Source organism: Chelon labrosus (genome assembly GCF_963514085.1).
Source record: "Chelon labrosus genome assembly, chromosome: 14".
Classification (NCBI taxonomy): domain Eukaryota; kingdom Metazoa; phylum Chordata; class Actinopteri; order Mugiliformes; family Mugilidae; genus Chelon; species Chelon labrosus.
In genome coordinates, this window is record NC_140347.1 from 2,456,733 (window position 1) to 2,474,347 (window position 17,615).

Sequence of the window (17,615 nt, forward strand, 5' to 3'; positions counted from 1 at the left end):
AAATATCCCACCCTGGTCTTTGTTCCTAAACCAGGAGCGCTGCTTTGTTTGTTCTGGTGTGAACACAGCAATCACACTCTGTTCTAGAACAAATGAAGCGAGCTGAGGCTGGTCAGAGAGGGTGGAACACATGTTAGCCACAGCTTCCCTGTGTCACTGTGAGAATTTATCACCTCAATCTGTCCAGGTTATTTTTAGTGACTAGATAAACCCTCAGCTCTCACACAGGTCGACCCATTTTCACAAACTGCACTGGTTGTTCTCCAGTAGAACCACATCTCAGGGAATTTATTTAAACATACTTTCTCGGTGACAAAGCTTTTCGGTGTTTATTTCCAAAACACAGCCGCTGGCTGGCAGACCAGTAACTCAGCATATTTACTATTTATACAAATGTCAAACTCCTGGAAAAGACCAGACAAACATTCTGAGAAATCAGCGCTCTGTGATTCTTGTCAGCAGGTACGTCCCAGACGGGCAGCAGCATGAAGGGTAGAACTATTTATATATATTCTGGCTCTGGTCATGACGTTATAGGAGACGTTCTAGTTCATCCTCTTGGGGTCGTGAATGGTTCAATACACACCTCGCGATGCCAACTTAGACACATCATCAGTGATGTAACCAGGGGTCATCAGGTGTTTCGGGTCTTTCGACATCATACACCCTCGCCCAGGTGACCCAGCAGGGGGTAATCAGTCCCTGGCTGGGTCTACGTAGTTTGTGTGGTCCACGGATCACCCCTCTTAATCCGCAGCCATCTTGACGCCTTCTCAGCGGCGTCAGTGATGTTCTTGATGGCTTTCTTGCTGTGCAGTCCCCTTATGCCTAACAGCCTGAGAGCCCAGCAGAGTGACTGGCCAGTGAACCGTCTGCACCCAACCTCGATAGGGCTGTATCGGGTCTTCCACCCGTTGCTTCGGCATTCCCCTACCAGCTCCTCATACTTGGTCCACCTCCGCTCAAAAGCCTCCTCCATCTGATCTGCCCAGGACACAGACAACTCCAGCCAGACAACCTGCCTCGACGGGCAGGTGGCTAAACTAAGCAATGAGTTTATTAGTACAAAATGTCCAAAAATGTGCAGCCAGCTTTGTGGTCTACCTTTGGAGGAAAGTATATATATTTTACTATATTTTTTATCATTAATCTGAATGTGTAACTAACCCTGACAGAAAGTGTAGAGAAATAATATTAACTCAGGAAGTAGCAGAGACGTCATAGCAAGAGATAAAGTCAGTAAATTAGAGTCAGATCACGTGACGTCTCCAGGTAAAACTGATCCCGTGTGAACAGACCTTAAGTTAACAGACTTAACAGTTTAAGTCCTCATCATCAGCTTGTTAGCATTGACAGTATAATAGCTTTTTAGCTCAGCCTCACAGAGCTGCTAGCATGAATCATAATCTTGTTGTTGTTGGACGTCCAGCAGTTTCCCACAACTGATTCTGTTGGAGCCGTCCATCTACATTCAGCAGATGTGTAACGAGCTTGTTCAGACAAGTCGAGACACTTATTCATTCCTCCTTTCTCCAAATCACATCTTCCTTTCTCAGACACAGTTCATCAAAGCCACGGCAGCAGGCATCCTAATTCACCAGGCACAACAACATCACTGGCAACCTGTCACCCCTGGTGTATGAGATACTTCTGCAATGGATCTGTGCATCGTTCTGTAATGAGACCACTAAACTGATAAAGGCCAACTTGATCCATTTAGAGAGATTTCTCTTTCAGAACAGTTTAGCTTAGTTCTGAAAGAGATTTTCACCAAACTAATGTCATTAGTTCCAGAGAGTTGTGGAGTCTCCTCAGTGTTTCTCCCTCTAGTTTCAACAAAATCAGTATAAAGAAATGTCTCTTTCTCAAAGTGAATCATGAGATCATGGAGCAGTGAAAACTAAACTGAAAGACTGACATCTAAACTGAATCAGGCATGTGGTAAAAACATTTTGGCTTAGAACTGTATGTTGCATTATTATCTCAAAAGTGGAAAATCCTATTTGATTAGGTCAGTGGCTACAACGCCATATTAAATACGGACGTGAATAAAATGTGAATGAGGCCAGGTTGAAGTGGAGAAGCTGCTAAGGTTGATTTGAATCGGCAAGTCCAGTTTTTAAACCCGGCTCTGGTGGAGGGTTTGGGTTTTCTGTGGCTCTTCAAACTGAGCGGCTCACTCAGAAGACGGAGCTAATGAATGTTAATCAGCAGTTACTCTGACTGAAATCACTGCAGCAGAAAAGACAGAAGACGTCTGAGTAGACGGTGTGAAGGAGGAAGAAGTCCAAGACGACGAGGACGAGGAAATGAATTTCAGACCAGTCACAGCTGTTGAGGTCTGCAGCATAAATCTGTCCTTAATAGCAGAATTATCTTTGGTTGAGACGTCGTCTTAATTTGACTCCGTGGAGAAAATATGCCACAACGTTCAATATTAAAACTAGAAATAACATTTTAGCCAAGTGCAACAGCAGAGGTAGCGTCAACCGTATGATTTAGCCACACTAAGAAGGTCAGAGGTCACCCAGACAACTTGAAAATAAGGCAGGAAATGATATCATCCATTCACAGCCTCCTCTGCTTCAGCACAGATTCCTCAGATCCACAGTGAACCAAAGCTAAACGTGGACGTCGGCCTGTTGTCTCTGAGACGACTTTGACATATTTATCTGTCGCTGCTGTCAGCAGACTGTAAGAAACTACAGATAAACCAAAGACTTAAAAACAGACATAACAGAGATTCACAGCGCCAAGTTATAGCGACTATGAACAGGTGTGTGAAGGATCTCAGTAATCCAGGGCGTGGTACGTCCAAAAACCTGTTGGGTCCATTGTTCGCTTGTTTGTTTTGGATATACCCGGTAAGAGTGACACATAAATGAACCTCAAAGACAGAGAAAGCCAACAGCCTTCAGGAAAATCACTGAGGTTGGTTTCAGTTGGTGTTGAAGGGGTGGAGAATTGAAACACCACCTGGAGAGACTGAAACACCTCAGTGGCTGAAGCTGGGTATATTCCAGAAGTCACGCTCCCGTTTCCAGTTCCTCCTGAGGGACCCCAAGGAATTCCCAGGCCAGATAAGATATGTAGGTCGTGGGTCTTTCCTCGGGATGTCCTCCCACCTGGCACTGCCCAGTAAACCTCCAAAGGGGAAGTCCACGCTGATGCAAAGCAGCTACAGCTAATGACCTGTAACCCTCTGGATGAAGAGCTTCATCTGATACTCAAAGAAAAAACATTATCTGCTGCGTTCAGGTTCAGGTTCAGGTTCAGGTTCATTAACCGTCACAGAGTCTGCAGCAGTGAAGCTCTGACTGACTCCACGGTCGTCCTGTGCAGATCAACTGAAGACGAAGGAGCGTGAAAAGACACGAGGACAGACGTCTCCCTGAGCTTTTAATTAGAAGTTGTTTTCCTTTTTATTTTTGTTCTCTCTTCATCTGAACTGAACCACAACTCCTCAAACACTCCAGAACAGAATCATAAATATTTAAAGCCCAGAGAACAGGGCTCGATTTTGGAACGTCGCCGCCGGGCTTTGTTGCGTTCAGCGACGCAATTTCATGCAGCTCCTGACATTAAAGAAAAAACTCGCCTCTTTGTCAAGTCATGCATCTCGTTTCCTCCCTCCCCCCTCCTCCCTCCCCCCTCCAGCCTCCGTCTCCAGTATGGAAATGAATGACGAGCAGGAGGGAGGTCAGCGAACGAGGCTGCAGACACACGGCCGCATAAAGGCAGCAATTGATTGTGTCTGCAGCGCCGAGCAGTGAACCCTCCGCCTGGAGTCAGACATTTTGTGGCCCAGAAGTCCCGATCGCTCGGTCGCACCACAACGACTCAGAGCATCTTTAAATTAATAAAAACATTTGTCCTGAAACTGCACAACTCTTCTTCTTGTGTCCTTCTTTAGAAGCAGATTCCTGGTAACCACTCTAATGCATGCAGAAGTTGCTCAGTGATCAAGCAGGACGTCTCCACAACAGCATCACCTGATGTTTCTTAACAAGTCGCCTCTAAAGACGTCCACGCGTGGCTTGTGTTTGTGAGTTATCTGATTCTGTGGCGCTGGTGAAACCTCTCAGTTTCTAGTCGCTCCCATCAGCTGTGGTGGAGGAGGAAGGGAGGTAATCTGGGGCTCGACGTCCGGTTTCAAACCTTTCAATCCCATCGAACTGAACTATTTTCTAAACAGTAAATAATAAATGTCTCTGGTCTCACTGGGACGACAAGACAAGACGAGAGCACAGCTGTCAACAGATTAAAATACTGAATGGTGATGAAAGCAAATGATTTGTCTTTGACAGTAAATACAGATAAATAGATACAGTTCTAGTAGAGAGTCATCTGACAGGACGTCCTCTTTGTCTCACAGTGTTAAAGACGTCTGAGTCCACTTTGGATTCTGCTTTCTTTCCACGGTGTTACTGCTGCATCCAACGCTTCTACGACTACAACTTGGGCCAAGGTCATAATAACACAACACACATATATACATAGGTGTGTGTGTTAATTGTGGCTTTCAAATGAATTTGCATGAATGTGTTTTTATTACTGACGGCTCTAGTTTAGAGGCTTTTTTACTCGTGTGTCCGTGGACTGAGCTGAGCTCCTGTTTCCAGACTAAATGCTAGACTAAGCAAATCCCTTCCAGACTAACACTCGTCACTCTTGGAGAACACATCTTGTTCGCATCTTACAGCAGCTTCTTTCTTCCACCTTTACTTTGAAATCCTCCCCTCGGCCTGTCTCTCTGACCAGCAGGTGAATTAAGGGGGACTCCTGGTTATTAATCTGAGTATCATCATCACCTCGTCCCCTTTAATTTAATTAAAGCACATTCCTCTCTGCATCCTTCACCGTCTTGATTTCATCAGCTCGACCTGTAAACCATCTCCTCGTATCGTGGTCGGTCGTGTCTGCCAGTACACCTGGTGAACAGGTAACACCCCCCCACCCTCACCTCCACCACCACAGCAACACTTCCTGTCAACAGGACGTCATTTGACGTCACCTGCCGTCTCCGTTTAAAGACGGTTTGTTTGAGAGCTTCACCTCCTGGGACTCTGGGCGTGTTTTCTGGGCCGATCGCCTTCTCAGGTTGTGTAACAGCTGGCAGAGACGGATTCCACCTTAAACAACACTTCCTTTGATAAAGTGGAGTCACATCAGAGCAGAGGGACTTTGAACAACGAGAACATGTCAACGCTTTACCACTAAACTGCTTCTGAGAACGCGCGGAAGTCTTCGATCGAAACATATTTCAATAATAACATCTCTCTGAAAGACGTTTCGTAGCTCACACACAGGCCAGCGTTGCATCGTGGGATATATAGCATGTTAGCATGAAATTCCAAACTCTTAGCTTAGCATTTTAGCATGCTAGTATCTGCCGATCAGCACTAAAAACAATGAGCAGCTGTGGTGGGATGGAAACGTGACCAGTTTAGCAACAACGGAGAAATGACGCTGGCTTGAGAACGCTGCAGTTCCTCTAACGTCCACTAGATGCTGACTGAAGCAGTGAGTCAATCCTCGTAGACCTCCATGCTAACACGTAAAACTGCTTCTAAATACTGACAGGAGTCTGAACATTAAAAACTCTCTGAATTAGGACAAAACATGAGGAACTCCTTAAATAAGAGCTCATCTCAAACCCTCAGAACTAACATCAAGTCCTCTCAGAGACTTCAGACAAACACGGATCACTTTTTATTTCAGGACCGTTCAAATCAAATCAACATATTTACAGTTAGACGTACCTAATAAACTGGCAACTGAGAATACAGCTGCTGTGTTGACTGATTTATTCATTCCATTAGATTCGTCTTATTCCTTCACATGATTAAACATAACATTCATTTTACATTTTCTGGATTTTTCTGCACATTTTAGGAAAAATCTGGAAAGAATTTACGAAATCTCGATGTTTCTCCAACTATGTGAAAGTTTCAAATTAGAACTAATAATAAAAATAAAACGGTTATACTTCACCTTCATCTCTTTTACAACCTAAAATAAACTCATCAAACTTTAGTTTTCTCTCATTTTCTTTTCAGTTTTTCTACTTTCTCAGACATTTCAGCTTATTCAGATTTCACTACATTTCAGTGTTTTCTTGGGCTCTGCTGACGTCAAACCTCCGGGAAAGTTTTCAAATTAACATCAGAAAATTTGTTTAAATCTGGAAAAACATTTTTCTCTTTGTCTTAAAACTTACTTTAGAGTCAGATAAGAGTTATACTCAAAAGAAGAACTGAATATTTTGGACTCATTTGGTATTTTTCTGATATTTCCTAACAAACGATCATCAGATAAATGAAATAAAATCAAAGATCTTTGGTTGCTCTTATTCTCTAGAATGAAAACCTCAGATCTCAGGAGTTTCTGATTCTTTTACTCGAGTAAAAACTTCAGTGAAACATTTTTCATCACATCCCTGCTCCTCTTCTTCTTCTTCTTCTTCTCTCAGACAGATTGTAAACATATGCAGCTATAGGAGCCAACAGCATCATGGAAAACAGCTCTGCTCCTTTTTTTTCCACACTTCAGCCTCAACTTAGGGAAAAAGAGAAGAGTCTGACTCAGTCAAACTTCACCATCAGAGCTGATCCAGAGGGAAGTTAAAACCTGACTTCTGTTTTTATTTTAGTTATTTTTTTGTGCAGCAGCAAAAGTTGAATTCATGACTTTTTAGAAGGAAAACAACTGAAAGTCCACCATGTTTCTACTGATCCTTAAGAGTCTGATTTGACAAAAGTTAGAAACCAGAGACCATGAGGATGATGAGGATGATGAGGATGAGTACTCACATGTTTTCAGTGGAGCAGCAGCTGGTGGCTCCTCAGGATCATTCTCCCTTTGACACTAACACATCAACTGCTGCTGCTGCTGCTGAACTTTCTCTGGAGCTCAAACTTCCAGGAGTTTCCAAATGAGAGGGAAAAAAAAAAAATTCCAAAATGCGTAAAAGTCTCCAAAGTTTGTAGAAGCGGAGATTGAGGGACTTTCCTCTCCTGTCCTGTCCTGTCCGGGTCGGGTCGGGTCGGGTCGGGTGGGTTTGCTTCACTGATCCGGACTCCCCGGCGGCGGCGGCAGACTGTGTCAAGATGCTTCCACTCGGAGAGAAGCGGCGTCTGAGCCGGAGTCAAGCTGGAGTCAACGAGACCAACGAGCCGAGCGCGTCTTCCGGTCAGGCTGTCAAAATAAGAGGCAGCCGGACAGAGTCAGTGGAAAAGTTTCAAAATAAAACGACTGGTATAAAAATATCAATGAATGAAGAAAACAGTGAATCTATCTATCTATCTATCTATCTATCTATCTATCTATCTATCTATCTATCTATCTGTCTATCTATCTATCTATCTATATAATATAAATATATTTATATATATATATAAATGTTAAGTTGCAACAAAACAATCACAAGAGAAACTAACAACTCAGAGGAGCGTTTAGCCTTTATTGTGAAAAATTATTTCTGTTAAGAGATAAAGTTGGAGAAATAAAAAACTTCTTCTCTTCTACTACCTTTTCTTCTCTTTCATCTTCTTCCTCTCTTCCTTCTTATTCCTTTCCTCTCATTCCTCTCTTTCTTCTTCCTCTTCCTCTTCGTACGTCCTGTTGAATATTTTCTGGACGTCCACACGTCTCCAAATACACCCAAAGACGTCCACACGTCTTGGTTTTGCATTTTGACGTCCATTAAAGTCTTTCCAGACGCACAGAGACACTTTTAGACATCTGTTAAAACCTTTAGACGTCTGAAAGACACAATCACACAGTCAGAGTGTCTGTGGACCTCCAAACATCTGTGGACATAAAGATGTCCACGTGTGTCTTCTCTTTTAGACACCTAAAGACCTGAGAACAGACGTCTCGTTGACTGTGTTATTGGACCAGTCAGCTGAGAGTTAGGTTGGAGACGCCACAGCTTCATTATGTTTGAATGTAGAGAATAAGACGATGGACAGATTCAGACTGAACTCATCAGAGACATCAAACCGTCCACCGTCACTAACCTGCCGTCAGTCATCCAACGATAAAGACTGGGAGGACAATGGGGACACTGAGGGGGAACAAAGAGCTGCTGCTGCTGCTGCGCCTCATTTGCCTTCAGCTTCCTCTCCGATAAAAACACTCATTTGCATCACGATGAACCTGTGCGGAAAAAACAACAAAACCCCTCAACGTCATGAACGTAGAGGACGAGAGAGGAAGAGGACTCAACCTTCAAACACTTCCTGCTGCAAAATAAACTTCTTTAGTGGGACAGTGGGACACCGGTTCTTCTACTGATCAGAATCAAAACCTCAGACCTGATGGATGAGGAGGAGGAGGAGGTGGTGGTGGTTGTAACCATGGTAACCTTTACTAATCATCATCAGGTGAGGAGTTTCCAGGAGGGACAGAAACATGGAGGTAGAAAAACAGGATGAACCAAGATGGAATCAATGTGGACAGAGATTATGGAGACGTGGAGACATCTTGGTGAAGACTCTACACATTCTTTTTGTCCTCCTCTCCGTCCTCCTGCTCAGTCTCCTTGTCCTCCGTTTTTCATTCTTCCTCCTCCTTTCTCCTCCGCCTCTTCTTCAGTGACCAATGTTTTGATGTACATGAATTTGATTCGGTCTCCATGGTAACATGTTGGAGACGCATTGATCATCTCCACCTGTTAACTTCTAATAAACTCTTTATTTTGATCTGAATTACATGAAATGGTTTTGTCACCTTTAAAGTCAAACCTTCATCTCATCCGTTTTTTTTTATTTTCCGCTCTGACAGAAACTTTCTTTATTTCTTGAACTAGTTACTGAACTGATTTCAGCAAAAAGACAAATTCTGATAAAACATTTAATCAGAGTTTCAGAGAAAGGACTGAACTGGTGACAGCAGCTCTGAGAAAGAGGAAACACTGAGGAGGAAGTTAAATGAAATCTACTTCTCTACATTGTAGAGTAGAGCAGGTGGGAGTGGGAGGGGAAAGGGGGAGGAAGGGGGTATCCTGCTTTAAATAACGTCTAACCTGATGAATCATGTGGAGATCCTGACTGTTTAAAATGTATGAGCAGAGATAGATAAAGAATAAAATCTTTAGTCTGTCTTTAAATAAATGTCTCAGAGAAGAACCGAAACTGTCGTACAGACCTACGAGTTTCCTCCCATCTAAAAGAGAATTCACATCGATCCAGTTCAACCTAGAGGACGTGGAGAGACGCTCGGAAAAATCAGGCGTCATTGAGGAAGAAAGACAATGAGGAAGAGTGATGAATCCTCTGTGCAGCAGATGAAATAAAAACAAACCGATGAATCGTCTCTTTTAACAGTTTTTATTCGAACGGCCTCAAATCGCTCACATTCTGGAGAAAAACCTCTAAAGCCTCAATGAAACAAGTTAAATAATCAGAAACCACCACCACCAGGACCAGAACCAGGACCAGGACCAGGACCAGGACCAGGACCACCAGGACCAGGACCACCAGGACCAGGAGGACCCACAGAGTCAGTGATATGTAAACAAAGTAAAACATTACAGAAGAAAGAGAAACACCTCAGTGAGACGAATCCAGGTGTCTCCATGAGTCTGATCTGAAGGGGACGTCTTGGACAAACCTGGAGTCTGGTCACGAAGCGCCCGGTCTTGGTGCTAAGCTATGTTATGCTATGCTATACTAAGCTAAGCTAAGCTAAGCCAAGCCAAGCTAAGCTAATCTAAGACCAATATCCGTCTTCTCATGGAGCGATTTAACAGAATATGTTGATGCTGTGATGAAGGACGTCTGGTCACATGATTAATTAATCATTAATTAGTTATTCTCATTTAGTTTAATCAAGGAAATCAGCAGAAATAAAGATGCAGTCTGGTCTGATCTGAAGGAGACGTCTTAAACAACCAAACAATGAACAGCTCCAGATATTTAACTTTAAAAGTGATTCTTTGATTATTAGACTTCTATCGATGGACTGATGGTGAAGACGATCGTCTCTCTAATCAAATCAGAGGTTTAGGGTCAGTGGGCTCATTCCGGTATTGATCTGGAACCGTGAGTCAAAACAGAAAGATGACTTTCTCCTGATGAACTTGCGAGGAGCCGATAGTGAAGCTTTGATCAGTCGACATGTTCTGCTGTCGGTCGCTCAGTCGCACACAGGCAGCCATTGTTGGAGTCTGATTTCCATCATGTCCTCGTCTGACGGCGAGCTCAACGCCTCTCTTTACAGACTGTGTCAGTGTGTGTGTCCAGATCAGTGACGGATAGAAAGAAAAGAACGGGTGAGGATCAGGGGGGAGGAGGGGAGTGGAAGGAAGAGAAGAGAAGGGGGGGGGGGGTCACTTGGGAGGAGGACAAAGGCTTCATTCTTTGCCGGTGGTGAGCAGCTTCAGGGCTTTCTGGAGGTTCTGGACGGCCGTGCCGACGTCCTCGTACTGCAGAGCGCTGCCGGCGTACTTACAGTACTTCTGGGCCTTGGTGAAGTCCTCGGGGGACAGCTGGACGCCGCCTGGAGGGAGAGAGGGAGGGAGGGAGGGATGACAGCAACACAAAGACGTCACAATGAAGCACCCAACACTGATCAAGTGTCCAGACTAAAAACATCCTCAACGTGTCTCAGCAGCAGCTCTGTTTTATTCATGATCGACTGGTTCATCCATAAAATGTGAAAACTGTTTACTTCAAATCTCTCGTCTTGTCTGAGCCGCTGTCTGCTAAATACACACCGATCAGCCACAACATTATGACCACTGACAGGAGATGTGAACAACATTTAAACCATCTTGTGACAGTTCAATGTTCTGCTGGGAAACTTCTGGACCTGGCATTCATCGCATTCAACGCTTTGGGAACAACTAAAAAAAACATGAAGAACAGCACAAGGTGTTGACCTGGCCTCCAAATTCACTAGATCCCAAACTGATCAAGTATCTGTGGGATGATCCACAGAGGCCCCTCCCCTCAAAGGCCCCCCCCACTAACAACAGGACACCCTCAGAAGGCCCATGTCCATTCTCTGATGAGTCACCACAACTTAGACCTACACAATATTAGGAAGGTGGTCATAATGTTATGGCTGATCAGTGTATATCGCTAGAGCAATGATAGATTGACAGGTAAGACAAACACAGTATGAAAATGACATGATGAAAACAAACATCCTCCCCCCGTTCTGTGGTGAGTTATTGGTTCAGTTCTCAATTCAATTGTCTCAACATGAACAAGACGGGACTGACTATTTAATTGTTACATTTTATTGACGTCTTTAATCGTTCTGTTTGATTTGACGTCGTCCCATCTCTACTTTCATTTTACTGATTTCATTAAGGGTCACATTTAAACTGCTACGTAAATACAGTTTGAGGCCTCGCCCGCTCCGGATCCAGTCAGAACACACTTCAAACTTTCCATTGAAAACACTTAAAGGTCATCGTCAACCTGCGTCATGGAAAGTCAGCCCGTAACGACCTGTCAGCGCTGAGGGATTGTGGGTAATTTACCACAGAGAACGACTGTTTGAACGAGTCTGTTTAGAGAAAGCTCTGATTGGAGTTAATCTGAGGCGAACCACTTCCTGTCAGCTCATCATGGCCGCCATCACTCCTCACTCTCTTTGTTATCATTAAAACATGAATGTATGAATCTGACGGTGAAGTTGGACTCACGTTGGAGCCTAAAGTGACCAAAGATTACATGTTTTCATTTGTAGACTCTGTGATTCTTACGTCATCTGATCGTCTTTTCTGATCGTTATAAAAGTGACCGGTCAAGTTATTGAGGTGGAATGTTGACAGATTGATCAGAGCTACTGTTCATATACATATCACTTTATATTTTATCTTCAAATTCACAAACTATATCTCCACTCCTTATTTTATACTCTTGAATATTACATAAGAATTAGCCTTGGGTTCCTCTACGCTGACTTGACAAAACATTAGGTACGCTGGTGAAAATCCGAGTAGGTTTCTGTTATTTAGCCTAGCCTACTGACTTTAAACTACGTAAAGTACGATGTTCAGGTTCTTGGTGCTGATAAACGTCCAGAATGTTTTCTCACATGGCGTCCTGGACCTCCACCCTTTGGTCACTACTGCAACAAGATGCTAGCGCCTCTTTCCGCCCCACCGTGGAAGCTGTCGTCGATCTTCTTCATGAACGCCTACGGCTGCCTCGGCTTGTTCGCCTGCCTCAGCTCTTCTGTTACTCAGACTCATTTGTAGATGAATTAAATCCATAAATCAGGCGGAATGTGAGCGAACACATAAATCAGCTTCTTAAACCAGCAGTCAGTGGTGGGCGGATGAGGGAAGTGTTTCACCGATCAAACGGATGTCATCTTTTAAAATCATGGTTCTGAGCCAAAGAGGAAACGCTACCCTCGCGTTAAAGTGATAAGACGAAGCGAAGACGTATAGTCGCTGTGATTCATGAATGATTCCCTCCTCGTATAGTTTTTATTTACAGCCTCCTTTCAGCGTCGACCTTGAATTCAGAAAATCAGCTAAAGGTGAAAATATAAGTCATGTTTGTTGACAGCTCTGAGACCTCCACCCACCAGAGTCTCTGGAGGAAACATCTTATATGACAGTGGGTGTAACACTATAGAGTCCACCCTCCTCCACATAACATGTCCTATATTATAGGACTCCAGTGTATGTTATAGGAGCAGAGGAAAAGCCTCCTGTAAAGATCCATCCCGTATGAAGTGGACGTCTTTGATTACTACAGACACTCTTCCTCTTTTCATTTATTATTTTTCAGTCCTCTCTCTTCTCTATTTCCTCTCTGAGATCTCTGAAGGATTGTTTTTATTTTCCTCACGTCTCTCTGCACTTCATGTCCAAAAGTATTACTACTTTCTCTCTTTCTTTCTTGTTTACTCATTCTGTTTATTTTATTTTGGCACTTCTATCTCTTTCCAATCAATCCACCATTTTCTTTTTATCACACAATCTTCTGGTTTAAATGTATTTATTTTTTATCAAAGCAGCAGACACTTTTCAAACACTGTGAGATATAAACAGACATACTGTCTGGAGTCCAGCAGAACACTCTAAGTTTGAAAAGGATGAGATGAAACTTTTCAGTGGAGTTTGGACTAACCAACTTGGGAAGTTGCCTACAGGCAAAATATTTGGCGTTGGAGAGCTAACACTAGCTTTAAGTGTTGAGAACATCAATGCTAGGAAACTGCGGCGTCACCAAATCCACTATGATGATAACAGCTTGACGCGCTGGGTGAACCCAGATGGAACGGTGTGGTATTGACGGTATTGTCTTTTCTTGTCTATAAGAGGGTTACCAAGGTGAGAAAAAGACTAGGAACGTCCACTAGTGAAACAACTGTCCTCAAAAACAAAGACATGGAGAATTACTTTTTATGTCAAATGACAAGACAAGGTTTCCGCTCTAGGTGGCGTCCACATCAGGAAGAGAGCAGCGATGTGTCAACAAGGGACCATGAATGATAAGCAAACAATGTGAAGTAGACGGTACCAAGTTGAACTGACCAATCAACTGATACAGGCTGGGCGTTAGTCATTTTAGAGACAAAGCTCAGACTGAACCTTGGAAGCTTCCATCCTCAGAGGAATCAGGTCACTGCTGAGACAAATCACTAGAAAGGCGCCCTGGACATGTCCTGGGTGTGTTCACAGCTGGACTTAGAGCTAGACATTTGTGATGGGATGTTGATGCGAGGTCTGAACGGGGCCTCATTTTCCTCTCCGCGGACATGGCTTTCATTTTCTTTAAAGCCCTGGGCAGAAACAGCCAGCGGTGTTACATAGCTAGACAGGACGAAGTACCAACGACCCCAGTTACCATCTGATCTTGAAAACTGAGCTGTGCAGGGACAGGACTGTAACTTTACCTGTGGATAAAACCCTATTATCACTTGTGACTCGTTCGCTGGTGGAACAGTGAGCTCACTGCTGGACTTAACTACAGCAAGCTGCACGTTAGCAACAGAAGGAATAAATCTTCTCTGACAGAGTTAATGTGCAGCACATGAAATAATAATGACATCAAATTGCTCCTTTAATGTTAACATGGTGGGACCCCATAAAGGACCCCTCAAGGCCCCCGGACGCCGCTCTGACTGAAGAAACACAGCTACAGATAATGTCTCTCTTGCCTTAGCAACGCTCGGACGGCTCTTAAAAGTGTCCTGGAGAAGAACGGGAAAAGGATGATTGAATAACGTGGCCCCATAAGCCTCTAATCCCTTGGCCGATTTCTCTTCTTCTAAAAAGCTGAGGAAGGACGTGCAAATATGCTGACGGCATGCTCCCAACGATGGGAAGGGAAAGTAGTGGAAAAATGAAGAGAGAGAGAGAGAGAGAGAGAGAGAGAGTTGGCAGAGAGAAACCACAGCAGTGGACAAGGAGGGAGCTCTGGAGGACGTTCAGAGAGGTGTTAGGAAGAAGAAATGATCTGAACTGTCGTTTCCCAAACAACGAAGGGGATACAGCAACTGAGTTGACAGTCGGCTTTGGTAATGAGTCCATCTATCAGCAGATTTCTTCTGGGGATGAGAAAACATAAGTGTTGTTTTACAGACAGGGACGTACCCCATGAATCAGCTGTTCTGGATTAAAAACTGGAGAAATCAGTCACGCTAGCCTTGACGGCTACAACTAACAATCACTGTCCTTATAGATCAGGGTATTTATGACTTTTTTGGATCCTACTTTTATCTATAAGATGTCTCAAAGTCACTTAAAGCAGAGAGCGTGGTCATCATAATCACAAAGCTGAAAGTTTGTTTCAGTTTAGGCGACTTAAGTCCAGAGAAGAATCCTGTATGGGATTAAATTCATACAATGATGAACACGACTGTGGTCAAAAGAAACCCCTCCCTGATTACCGTCCATGAACAGTCTTGTCTTTTCAGTCAAATAGAACAAACTGGTGTCATGCGAAGTTTGATATAAATGAAACATCAAAATATTCACAGCTGTCTGGACGTCCGACTGCGAAGAAGATGCTGGGAAACAAGTTGAATCAACGAAACTATTTCAGCGACCACCTCCCTTTGTTGTAACATAAGACGTTATTGATCCCAAAGAGGAAAGTTAAGTGTTATGGTGTTATGGCAAGACAAGTTACATAAAAAAACAGAGAAATCGAAGGATAAAAACTTAGTGGCCAGACTTCTAGCCCAGTAATGTAATATATCATAATGTATGTAAAAAGAGGAGGCCGTTAAAGAAGGGAAATGCTTCGTATTCTGCCTCTCCACCACTCCTTCCACTCTGGTTCTCTCTGTGGCTAACCTCCAGCAGCTAATGACAGTCTAGACAGCGGTGAAATGGCGGTGTTGTGGTCATAACGACACGTTAGATAAAGAACAGATCAGACAGGATCGCCACCGTCTACCGTTATTCTACATCGTCTGCTGTTCAGAGGAAAAGAGCGGAGTCCTTTTTCTACCATCCTTCTTCCTTACGTTTGTCTCAGGCTGCCTTCATCTACAATACAAAATCAATTATTAGATTACCAACAAAAAATCTCAAAGAGTCTTTTGAATTAGTGGTGTGAGAAATAAATTCTTCAGGACGTCAAGCTCCTGATGCCGTGTTTTATTTTTTACCCAAAAGCTGATTCTTACTTTATGCTTTTGCAGCTAAATCTCCCCCTGCAATTCCCCCACTGCGGGACAAATAAAGGTCTTTCTTATTCTTAAATCACCAAAGCACAACACACAATAATTAAAATCATTGCCGCCTGCTATCCGATTTAATTCGTCCCCTTTTGCCTCCACTGGTTTCAGGGTGTGTGCTCAGTTTGCAGTTCATGAAAAACTGGTTAAAGAAAATATCTCAATATTAGAAGCTGTTGCTGTATCGATAAAAGCCCAACGTGAAGTAAATGACTTCAATATTCACTGAAATGACAAACACATGAGAATCAGTTTTCTCTACACCAACAGATACGTCACATCTTTGTCCTTTAACCAGTCAATGTCAGTTATCTCGTCTTGTTTCGTCTTCTTCTGCAGTGGTTTAATGGCGAGTCATTTCCGAACACTGTTCTGATTTAAAAGGTCCAATATGGAATCATGACATTCTTGAATTTAATTTGTTTGAAAATACACAACATCTGCTCATTAGCAATGCTGCAAGATGAGATTAGTGGACGTATGAGAGAGATCCAGACATCAGTCAGTGGTAGGGCTATGTTTAAAAAGGTTTTCATTCTGATTCAAATCGATCTTCATTTAAACAGATCAGACTTTCAATTCATATAATCCTCGAGGTCCAGAACACGACGGAAGCTCCAACTCTGAGCATCGTCTGGCCTCAAAGATGATGGGATTTAAAAAGTCTGAGGACAGAGGAGAGCTGGACGAAAACAAAGACACATGAAAGACGAGAAACTAGAGACACCACAAACCTCTGGATCCAATGACGACAGTAGTTTGGAGAAAATCCCTTTCATGACTAAGAGAAACCCTTTCAAAAACCAAACGTCTCTACATGAACCTATAGTGGACTGAATCGAATAAATCCGGTAGTGATTAGTTAATAAACCACATCATTAAATCTTAGACATGTGTGTGATGTGTTTAGTGTGAATGAAAACGTCTACTCATAGAAACAGGCCGAGCTGAGGCACAGAAATAACTTGAGGAAAACCAAAGGGCTGGTTCATTTCAACCCAGAACTCTTTAGTCGTAGTTTTCACTGCTCCACTCTGAGTCCTCCATTCTCCTTGGACAGTTGTCCACACAAAAACACACACCAACACACTGTAAACGTCCTACATTCCTCCAAGGTAAAACGTCCTATAAAAGGTCCAATGTGGGATTCATCTTTAGTGAAGAAAGGACTCCTTCATATACTTTTTTCTTTTCATGCTCACTTTTTTTTTTATTTCCACTCCCTCTATACTGCTCACCTCCAGTCTTTATTTTTCCTTTGTTGTGTCTCTGTGTGCTTCCCATCCTGGACTTTAACTTAATCTTTTCTCATATAAAAAGTTTTGTCTGACAGGAACCCAGTCTAATTAGCAGATGAATGAAAGAACCCCTGAGGCTCCTCGACCTTCTTAAAAACTGAAAAATAGTTTTCCATTAAAGCGTTTGTCCCAGGTGTTGTCTTCTTTGCAGAGTTAATATTAGTGAGGGTGTGTACGCAGGTTTCCCAGCATCCTACGATGCTAAATCAAGCAAAGCAGCAGAAAAAGAACGTCTTTAAAGCTGGGTTTAAAGGACATTCGGGAAGACGGCTCCCACCTGATCACGGAGAGCTCCAGGAATCAATTCTTTTAAACTCAAAATCAATACCTGGCAGGAATCTGATGCAGAGATCAGAGAACTGGAGGTGTGTGTTAAAAACCTTGCCGCTTGACTCGTCTGACCGAGGTGGTTTTTGAGGAATCAAAAAGAGGAACAGAAGCTGCGTGAGTAAGTTATCTGAAGTGTGATGAGTGTGAGCTTACCCTGCTGCTGGGCGTTGAGGAGTGAGGGGTCAACGGTGGGCACTGATCGAGGCGTAGGCACTGGTTTCACAGGTTCTGCTGGTCGACAAGAAAAAGAACAAATAAATTATACAACAACTATAATTAATCATTTCAACATGTCTTTAAATGGTCAAAGAAAGAAACCGGCTTTCA

At 43.2% G+C, this 17,615-nt stretch overlaps 2 protein-coding genes across 3 annotated transcripts in view; both read right to left on the minus strand.

Annotated features, from left to right (window-relative positions):
- LOC311499635 (adhesion G-protein coupled receptor G6-like) overlaps positions 1-7,021 on the minus strand; it is a 51,538-nt gene extending 44,517 nt beyond the window's left edge. Inside the window, exon 1 of the mRNA XM_084560705.1 lies at positions 6,813-7,021. Coding sequence (XP_084416831.1) covers positions 6,813-6,814 — 2 coding nt within the window. The 5' untranslated portion in view covers positions 6,815-7,021. The remainder of the gene's footprint in view (positions 1-6,812) is intronic.
- Positions 7,022-9,316: 2,295 nt separating this feature from the next.
- vta1 (vesicle (multivesicular body) trafficking 1) overlaps positions 9,317-17,615 on the minus strand; it is a 48,893-nt gene continuing 40,594 nt past the window's right edge. Inside the window, exons 7-8 of one of the 2 annotated variants that reach the window (XM_084560707.1) lie at positions 17,442-17,516; positions 9,317-10,503 (exon numbers count right to left, since the gene is read on the minus strand). In XM_084560707.1, the coding sequence (XP_084416833.1) occupies positions 10,358-10,503; positions 17,442-17,516 (221 nt within the window). In that variant the 3' untranslated portion in view covers positions 9,317-10,357. Of the gene's footprint in view, positions 10,504-17,441; positions 17,520-17,615 lie in introns of both variants that reach the window. The other variant, XM_084560706.1, reaches the window with a different exon arrangement.